The sequence below is a fragment of the Drosophila sechellia genome, chromosome 3L (genome assembly GCF_004382195.2).
Source record: "Drosophila sechellia strain sech25 chromosome 3L, ASM438219v1, whole genome shotgun sequence".
NCBI classification, from domain to species: domain Eukaryota; kingdom Metazoa; phylum Arthropoda; class Insecta; order Diptera; family Drosophilidae; genus Drosophila; species Drosophila sechellia.
This window is the reverse complement of record NC_045951.1, coordinates 20,945,353-20,954,881: the sequence shown is the minus strand read 5'-3', so window position 1 is coordinate 20,954,881 and position 9,529 is coordinate 20,945,353. Positions and strand designations below refer to the sequence as shown.

General features: G+C 45.0%; 2 protein-coding genes across 4 annotated transcripts; one reads left to right on the top strand and one right to left on the bottom strand.

Moving 5' to 3' along the window:
* The first annotated feature begins 69 nt into the window (after nt 1-69).
* Nucleotides 70-9,393, top strand: LOC6616454 (Golgi apparatus protein 1). Of its 3 annotated transcripts, none has more exons than XM_032719881.1 (6): nt 70-1,191; nt 1,574-2,783; nt 2,861-3,258; nt 3,431-3,799; nt 8,295-8,664; nt 8,775-8,813. In XM_032719881.1, exons 1-6 carry the CDS (start codon nt 493-495, stop codon nt 8,792-8,794), a joined length of 3,066 nt encoding a protein of 1,021 aa, XP_032575772.1. In that variant the 5' UTR covers nt 70-492; the 3' UTR covers nt 8,795-8,813. The 3 variants fall into 3 exon arrangements, with proteins under 3 accessions (XP_032575772.1, XP_002040815.1, XP_032575771.1); XM_002040779.2 differs by lacking the exon at nt 8,775-8,813 and adding an exon at nt 8,885-9,393 and having other exon boundaries at nt 72-1,191; nt 2,861-3,246; XM_032719880.1 differs by lacking the exon at nt 8,775-8,813 and adding an exon at nt 8,885-9,393 and having other exon boundaries at nt 72-1,191.
* On the bottom strand, nt 4,586-7,800 carry LOC6616455 (glutactin). The gene is made up of 5 exons (XM_002040780.2): nt 7,506-7,800; nt 6,641-6,784; nt 5,831-6,482; nt 5,583-5,773; nt 4,586-5,528 (listed from the first exon to the last, which is right to left on the bottom strand). The coding sequence occupies exons 1-5, from the start codon at nt 7,761-7,763 to the stop codon at nt 5,094-5,096; spliced, it is 1,680 nt and encodes a 559-aa protein (XP_002040816.1). The 5' UTR covers nt 7,764-7,800; the 3' UTR covers nt 4,586-5,093.
* Nucleotides 9,394-9,529: the final 136 nt, after the last annotated feature.

Genomic DNA, 9,529 nt, shown 5'->3' with positions numbered 1-9,529 from the left:
CCGACCCTGTCTAGTCGAAAATCTATCTCCAGCTTAAGCTTCGGCTATCGATATATTTCGGTGCAGCCGATAGTTCTAGCCATCTTCTATCGCCTGTTGGTCTTCGGTTAATTTATTGCGAATAGAAACTACGCTAGCACTCTAGATGCCGCATAAGCCGCACTCCGGGCTGTGATAGTACTCGGACCACATATTAAGCAGCCGGAAAAGCCGTACAAGAGATGACCAGGACGTGAGAGAGGCTGATTCGCGAACCGGCCCACCATATCCCACGTACTTGTTGTTGTTGCTCGGCACTGCACTTCGAGACCCGAATACACATATGTTTTCTGGCCACAAGGAGCGCACCGAATCGCTGTGACGACTGCACAAGTAGCTGCTTCTTTAGCTTACGCAAGCAATTTGCCGGTGGAGTTGGTTTCGATGATCGGTCACTGAGACCGCTGACCAGAAGATCGGTCGTCCAGATAGACAGACGAGCCATCCGCGAACATGCTCCACGTCCTGTTTTCCGTTCTCCTCATGGCCACGGCCACCACGGCCGCGGACACCCTCCCGCGCAGCCGACGAGTAGCCATCGACGTGGAAAACGCGAAAGACATGCACAGCATTATCGACTTGGCCGAGTGCCAGGATCTCAAGAAGCTCTGCGCGCACCACAAGTCCACCGACAATCTGTCAATGCTGGAGTGCGCCCTGACATTCAGCTCCAGCCAGTTAATGGATCTGCCGGAGGGTTGCCAGAACGCTCTGTGGCTGCAGCAGCGCCAGTTGCAGTTGCCCGCCTGGTTGGAGAGCACTTTCCTGCCCGCCTATTGTCCCGCCGAGCGGCCCAAGCTGGAGAGCTGCCTGAATGCAGTGCACCTATGGAGCTGCCTGGAGCAGCAGCGATTGAAGCTACCACAAAACAACGCCTGCCATCAGCACCTTCGAAAGGCCTACGAGTCCTTGGGGCAGGACTACAGCGCCGTAGATGAGTTCTACACCGCCTGCGGACCACTCGTGGAGGAAAACAAGTGTGGCCGACTGAATGTCGACCACCTGCCTTCCGTGCTGTCGCAGCTGGCCACGGTTCAATGCCTGCAAGAGAGTGCCACCAAGAACGGCATCGAGCCAGTTTGCCAGGCAGCCATCAATTCCATTGAGCTCTTTCGCGTCTGCCAGGAGGATTTTTCGACTTTTTGCTCGCAGGTGAGTGGGATTCAAAAGTCAACCATGTGTTTTTGAGCTAGTCTTTTTAATTAACTACGCTTAGAGATAGGAAGTGAAGACATGCCACGAGGGTCATTAGTTGAAAGGCAGTGTGAATCATATTTTGATTTGTCTCACTATAAAGCGCTGCAGATAAAATTAGCGTGAATGAGGCACAAAATTATTTAAATTACGCTGTATCAATATATTATTTGAGAATTGCTGTGAACCAAAATTATGTGATCATGTAATAGTTTTATTAAAATATGTGTTGTATTTTATAGTACTATAAAAGTTGGATTGAAATGACCTCTTCACCTTTACCGTAAATCTTAAACATCTTAAATAATGAAAAATAATTTTAAAACTCTTTTTGTTTCAGGAAAAGTCCGGCACTGCTGCCGGCTACAAGTGCCTCGTGCGGCACAAGAACCACCCCTCGATGTCTCCCCAGTGCTCCGCGCGAATCACTTTGAGGGACCAGCAAATGGCCCGCGACTACCGCGTGTCCCACGGTCTGGCTAAGGCCTGTAAGGACGACATTAAGTTGTACCACTGCCGGCGCGGCGTCTCTGAAGACAAGCACGTGCGGTTGGCTCAGATCCTGCTATGCCTGGAGTCAGTGTCTAAGAACGGTACCAAACTGGCGCCCGCTTGTCTCACTGAGTTAACAGATCACCGCCGCATGCTGATGACCGACTACCAGCTGTCACCAGAGCTTCTCAACGACTGTGCTGATGACATACCCAAGTTCTGTCCGGACGAGCACAAGGCGCAGCTGGTGAATGGCATGACAAGTACAGGGGGCGAGATCATCCACTGCCTGCTGGAGCACGTCAAGGCTAGGCGACCACAGAGACGTGTGACGGCACAATGTCAGCGAGGACTGGAGACCCTGATTAAGGTCAGCGATGCTGGGGAAGACTGGCGCGTCGATCCGGTGCTTAGACGGGCATGCAAACCAGTGGTGGATGTGGCCTGCAGGGATGTGCAGGGCGGAGACGCACGGGTCATGGGCTGTTTGATGGAGCACATTGGCACCCCAGTTATGCTGCCCGATTGCGAGCAGGCACTTCTCATTATTGAGTATTTTGTTGCCAGAGACTTTAAGTTGGATCCCCAGCTGTACAAACACTGCCGCGATGACGCAGTGAAGTACTGCCGTGCAAAGAAGCAATGGGATGATGCGCAGAACATACAAATGGATCCGGAAAGGGGACCCATGATCCTACCCTGCCTACATCGCATGGCCTTCAGCGAGGACGAACACCAAACTCTGAGGAAGGACTGTTTTCAGGAGGTGAAGCGAGTGATGAGACAGCGTGCAATATCCATGGACTTGATTCCCGAGGTAGAGGATTACTGTTTGAACGATCTTTCTGCGTTCTGCGCTGACTGTACAGAGAAGGGAAGTGAAATGGAATGCCTGCAAAAGAACATGGACCAACTGCAGGCGGAGTGCAAGACAGTGGTGGTCAAGTATACAGAGGAGGAGGCAGCTCACGTCGAGCTCAACCCTGTCATAATGAACGTTTGCGGCGAGGCCATGCAGCAGCACTGCTCGGCGATCCTCAAAAGCGGAAAGGACAATGGTAATAAAAATATAGATTTAAAATGCCTAACAATACCCAATTTTTGGCACTCAAATATGTATTCTATTTGATTCCAGGCGACATGATGGACTGTCTTATAGCGCACAAGAACGACGCAGATCTGCGCAAGGATCTCCGCTGTCGGGCTGCCATCGAGCACTTCCAGATCATCTCGCTTAAGAGCTTCCACTTCACTACAAAGTTCAAAGAAGCGTGCCGTCCGTATGTCCAGCGCTTCTGCTCCTCGAGTGCCACCAAAAACGAAGTGGTGGCTTGCCTCAGTGAGGTCATGCGCAACGACACAATCAAGGCGCAGCGTCACCAGATCCCCAAGGAGTGCCGCCACCAGGTGAAGGCCCAACTCTACCAGCAGCGCGAGAGCATTCAACTGGACCCCAAGCTGGCCAACGCCTGTAAGCGTGAACTGGAGCAATTCTGCGAGGAGGAAAAGGGGCCCGGTCAGGTGAATGAAAAAGCAAGTTGTCTAACTCATCCTTAACCACTAATACGCTTAAACAAACAAACTTAGCGGAAGAATGAAATGGGAAATATGTGGCGATGAAAATTTGCTTCAGACACTCGAAACTCACATCACAAACCAAAATTTAATCAATATTATTTACCATCCATGTTTCCTATCCTTGCAGGCTCTGGAGTGCCTTATAAGAAAGACCCATAGTTTGGGGAAGCCGTGTCATCATGCGATCTTCATGGTAAAGAAGTCTGAGTTGGGCGACAGCGGCACCGACTATACGCTTCTCACCACGTGCAAGGAAATGATCTACAAGTTCTGTCCCAGCACGGATTCGTCAAAACTACTGGACTGCCTCAAGACGTACAAGGATGACACGCAGTTCGACCAGCGGTGTCACCTGGTGGTGGTTAATCGCATGATCGAGCAAAATACGGACTTTCGATTCAATCCCTCACTGCAAAGCGCCTGTGGAAAGAACATAGATCGCTATTGCTCCAACATTGTGGCCAGCGCTTTGCCTAATGAGGAACTAAACGGAAAGGTGAGCTGCTATTCTTACCGCCCCCGAAAATCCAGAGACAGACGTCACCGTCCTCATCGTTTCCCCATCCGGTTATTCTTCGGTTTTGCACTTGTTTTCGTTTCCGTTATGTTGCACTACTTTGCTCGCTAACTGGTGTTGAACAATCTACATTTTTTGGTTTCCATTACGTTTTGATTGTTTGCGAAATTGGTGGGCGTGATATGTTCTAATTACGTTTTCGGTTTATTGGATGCATTAATTAATTACCCAGTTATGCCATTTGTTTGCTTTTGGCTTCCGACTCCGTCTGGAATCTCAGTTAGCCCCGACGAGGGCCCACTTGCATTCTCTGATTCGACCAGACCATGTTCGACTTTCAAGCGGATCGGTTTTAGAACGGTTTGTTTTCGTTGGCTTTGTATCAAACCATTTTATTTAGGTAAACTGTATATTTGTAAGTGCTCGGTTGCTCTTAGAGCCATATTAGTAGGTTCCTATGGAACCTCAGAAGTGAGCCATATAAAGTAAAGTTTTCCCCAAAGTTCGAGATGTAAAGAGAATCTTTGGGACTGTACTTTGGCGAAACTTAATTTTTTCCATTTCATACTTTTGGGTTGCTATATTAAAAATATAAAAAGTTAGTCAACTTAATGGTACATATACTGAATAGTGATATATCAAGAAGTGAATTGTTGATCAATTTAAAGAGAAACTAAATAAATGAGTATGCGTTGTGTGAAAAAAAGCCCCCGATCAAACTTGAAAACAACCTATAGTATTTTGAAAAGCCGAACACATATTAGATTATATTATATTTAAAAAATCTTTTTTATTTCTGGATAGGATGGGATTTGACTTAAACTACATTTTCAGACATCAATGAAAAAAATCTTCTGAGTATCGCAATTAGGATGGCAAGGATACGTTCAGTTCGTGTAGACTTTGAAAGCTTAACCATAATCCTATCAAGAATCTAAAATCCTATTTTGAGAGGCAGTGCGTACTGCCACCCCAACGCGTCACACATAATTTTTGATTTTATCAATGAGTCTTTTTGCTACATTCTTGAAAAACAAAGGTCCTTTAAAAAACTGATTTCTTGTCATTTAGTTCGCTGACAAACGCAAAATGTCTACTGGTCTTCTTAAAAAAAGATTTGAAACTAAAAGTAGTTGGGGAGAAATTTCAAATATTACCTAACAAAGAGGGATTTCGATGAATTTGCTACTAAGCTAAAAAACATTAGCTTTCATTTAAAATTTAACATTACATTACATTTACAGTTCCTTAATTGTATGTCGAATGGAGGCTATTAAAACTCCATGTCTTCTCGCTGTAGTCTTCCATTGTCTGGATCGTCAATTGCGGCACTTAAAGTATCCAACAAATCGTCGCCCTTAGTTACTTTCAAATTAAGTTTGTTATACGGCCCACTTGCGCTACTTAGCGGACTAAGATCACTGGGAACACCCTCGATAGCAAACGAAGTCCACACATCGACCATTTTCTGAGACATCTGAATGTCCTGCCCCTCCAGGGGATGCGTGGCGAAGAGGTAGATGTTGTCATTCGAGTGATGCACTCCTCCATTGAAGGGATAGTGCGAGTTGTCGAACTCATATCCAAATCGAGTGTATGTTCCCTCGTACTCAAAACTGTAGACGTAAACTGGCGTGGACCGTTGTTGTGTGTACATTTTGGTAGCCAGAGTTATCACCGGGGACTTCATGAAGATGTTCGTAGTGAGCTGAAGGAAACAAATTTAAACTGCCTGTTTTGTCTGTGCTTTTCTCGAACTTACGTCGAAGTACGAGGGCACTGCTGCACTATGATCATGACTGTTAAGCGCCTGAGGCTTAAAGAGCAACCGATTCAATATGTTATCCGTGAGTCCAGATGTGTCATTGACCAGGTCATTGATACCCTGGGAAAACTGACGGACACTTAATGAACTCACATTGGCCACCTTTGCCGCCAGCGCATCATAATAGCCTAGAACATTTATTAAATTTATTATATTTTCAAGACCCTACTAATGGTTTTACTCACTTGCTAGCACAAACGAACCATCGTGTTGAGTGAATCCTGTCAGAATGGGAATCTGTCTGCGATAGCTTTTCACCAGTTCACTTGGTTGTTGCGGGAGGATGCCGTGAAGGTCTCCAACAATCGGCGAAAAGGATTCTGAGGCCGTGGCCTTTAGAATATCCACAACTTTCGCTTTTTGAAGGCACTTTACAAGCTGATCGTGTTGCTCACATCCAGAACATCCCAACTGAACACAGATACGTCGAGATTGAGCCTCCGGATCCTTGTTGATTGCCCAGCTGGCGAAGATCGAACCAGACTGCACAATCGCTCTCTTGAACATATTGTCGCCGGTTTTGGGACTCAGCAGCAAGGAACTGGCTACTCCAGCCCCGGCACTCTGGCCAAAAATGGTCACCTTCTGAGGGTCACCGCCAAAGTTACTTATGTGCATTTGCACCCAGTCGAGTGCCATAAGGATATCGGCTATGGGCGCATTGCCGGGCAGCTCTTCCGTGTAGGTCGATAGCCAGCCGAGGGCTCCGACACGGTACTGAGGTACAACTAGGACAACATCCTTTTCAAGGAGGAAGTTTGGTGGGTGGTCCTCGGCGGAGCCATTGTAAAAGCCGCCGCCATAGATATAAAACATTACAGGCTGACTAGCGGAAAGCTACAATGGATATATTTCATTAGACTCGGTATGTGCCACTATGACCATTTCACAACGCATCAAGTTCAAAGCTCTAATCTCAATCCTTTGGAACCCAATTAGCTCTTTGTGCATCTGATTTTGGCTCATCAGGATTAGTACGACTATTTTTGACTCACATTTTTAGTGTATACCGACAGATTGAGGCAATCTTCGAGTTCCACATCAGACATCAGACTATCTAGATTTGTTATCACCGGGCAGCGCTGTCCAAAGTTCAGTGCGTTGAGGGTGCCTGTCCATGGTGAGCGCGCCACAGGTGGCTATACGCGAAATAGAGAAAAGAAAGCGTTTGCTCTTCGTCATACACCATCTTATCAGTAAAAGTCAATGTAATTCGATTATTTAGAAAGATAGGTTGGCTTCCCAAGGAGTATACCCTCACCACAGTAAAATTGCTTAGGCCAATTTTTTCTAACTTTATCTTGGCAATAGTATAATCTATTCTGTTATTGAATAACTTGATTCACTTTATGTACATCCATCGTTCTAAATATCATGTAAGGGTACTTAAGCCTCGACCTCGCATTGTTTTTATTTTAAAACTTATTTCTTGACGTTTTTTTTATTTATTGAATAACTGGAATCTCTTTATGTACATACATTGTTTTAAATATGTACGTAAGGGTACTTAAACTTCGACCTCGCATTGTTTTTATTTTAAAACTTATTTCTTGACGTTTTTTATTTATTGAATAACTTGATTCACTTTATGTACATACATTGTTATTATTATTTCTTGTCTTCTTATTCTTATTTCTTATTTCTTGTCTTGATTTGACTGCACTTAATATAAATATACTTTTGACAACAGAAAATTATAATATTTCCTCGAGAATAACATTTCTCACCGCAAGCAATCTTTTCGATCGAGTACGAACTAATGGATTAATTTGGTTTGAGCTAGAATAATTGTGACCTTGAAGTAATACTTTAGTTGTAACATTTTTGCACTATCGTTTTTACACAACTGAGATCGTTTACCCGAAAACGCAGCTCCTCTATTGGTGGTTCGGCAAATGGGATGCCCCGAAACTGCATAAAGGCTTGATCCGTCCAGGCTGTGTAGGCATGGTTGCCAAGAACCGTCCCCTGGCCATTAGATAGTTCCACTGTCACCGTAGCTGTTTCGGACGCATCGGCACCCGGGCCGCCGGTGAGGAATATCACAAGAAAGGCGGTTAACCCAGCGGTTAGAACCCCGCACAGCGTCAGCATCACGTATACGCCGCGTCTACGCATCAGACCTGACTGATTCGACTTCGAACTGGATCGAGACTGAAGCGTCGCTGGTGGCTAACGAATTGCCGGCTCATATGAAAGGCAGTGAGATTTTAGTTGTTTTCTTTTTACTTTTGGAATCTCTAATCACATGTGCTTCCTTATCTCCGCTGCCGTATGGCATTCCCTGCCAATAAAGCAAACCTTTCAATTGAATATAATTTAACAAGTCAAAACATTCTGATACCTTTCACTCGTAGATGATGAAGGTATACTGGAATCATTGAAAAGTATAAAACCTGTATAAACGCTGTGTTCTCGGAATCTATAAAAGTATGCAGTTTCTAGTGACGCCTACGCTGTGCAAGTTTATTTTAGAACGTCGCCACGCCCTCTCTAGATCGCGGAAAGCTGTCACGCCCACAATACACACAAATGTGTATTTTCAACCTATAGATTCCATAGATTTTTATTTATTAATTTATTTGACAAATCTTGATTCTTTTTTTTTCAATTATTTGTAACACCTTATTTTGTTTCAATGTTTTGTAGGTGATTCACTGCCTAAAAGACAAGTTCCGCCAATCTGCGTTGGACGAACCATGTGCGCAGGAGATGATCAAGATCCTGCAGGAGCAGGCTCTCAACTACAAGTTAAACCCCCTGCTGCAGGTGTTCTGTAAGTCGGAGATCCAAGAACTGTGCAAGGCAAATGTGGATTCCGACGAGCACGGTCAGCTAGCGGAGTGCTTGAAGACGGCCTTCCTGCAGAAGCAGATCATCAACCGGCAGTGTCAGATGGAGGTGGCCACTCTGATCGCCGAAGCCAAGGCAGACATTCACGTTGATCCCATTCTTGAAACGGCGTGCACGGTCGATCTGCTGAGATACTGTTCCAAAGTGGCAGCTGGCAATGGACGCAGTGAGTTTAAATAGTATACGAAATATTAGTTTATTCCCAATTAAAAACAAGTAGTAGTTAGTTAGTAGTTATTCTGAGCATCAATGACTTGTTATTTATATCATTTTCAGAAAATTATATTACCTCATAATTCTAAATACTTACAAAAGGTTGTTAAAATTATTTGTATCGTATTCAAATATAAATATAATAAATTATGTTTTTTATTTCTATGTTCTAGAACTTAATTGCTTAAGGACGCTGCTGAAGGATACGCCAAACTCGTTGGAGACGGACTGTCGAGAAAAGCTGCAGCGACGCATCGAGATGTTCAGGAACGCAGACGACACCTTAGCGCTGCCGCCCGAGGATGTGCAGCAGCTGGTGCAACAGGTCGTTGCCTCGCCGGCGCGGAAATTCTTCCTTGTGATACTAATGAGCGCCACGGGCCTGGTCTTCCTCACCGGCATCTTCCTGGGACGGGCCACCAAACGGGCAATGGGCTTAAAAAATAAATAATTCATATACTAGACTGTAGTGACGCTGTGCAGGAGGAGTGTGCATGTTTGTGAGCTTGTTGATTTCCATTTCGGCCCATCCATGACCCCATTCCGATCCCCAGAAGTATACTTTCACTCCACCCTGCCTGCCTTTCGATATTTGTGTGAGCAATTTGTGGCTTAGTCGTTTTTAAGACCAAAAAATACGCGAGAGAGGAGAACACAATAAAATATTCTAGTTCCATTCTTAGGACTCTTTTCGTTATAGCTTTTTTGTAACAATTTCAATTGTATATTAAATTGTATTTTTGTAAACAAAAGACCCCTTCTTTTTTAATATTTCCACATGGAAGGCATCAACAGGTGTTTCTCGATGGATCCTGATA

Coding starts and splice junctions, on each gene's coding strand:
- LOC6616454 (XM_032719880.1), top strand. CDS start 493: ATGCTCCACGTCCTGTTTTCCGTTCTCCTCATGGCCACGGCCACCACG. Junction 2,784..2,860: donor CAAAAGCGGAAAGGACAATG/GTAATAAAAATA, acceptor ATTTGATTCCAG/GCGACATGATGGACTGTCTT. Junction 8,665..8,884: donor GGCAGCTGGCAATGGACGCA/GTGAGTTTAAAT, acceptor TCTATGTTCTAG/AACTTAATTGCTTAAGGACG.
- LOC6616455 (XM_002040780.2), bottom strand. CDS start 7,763: ATGCGTAGACGCGGCGTATACGTGATGCTGACGCTGTGCGGGGTTCTA. Junction 5,774..5,830: donor TGGTTCGTTTGTGCTAGCAA/GTGAGTAAAACC, acceptor TAAATGTTCTAG/GCTATTATGATGCGCTGGCG. Junction 5,529..5,582: donor CAGTGCCCTCGTACTTCGAC/GTAAGTTCGAGA, acceptor TGTTTCCTTCAG/CTCACTACGAACATCTTCAT.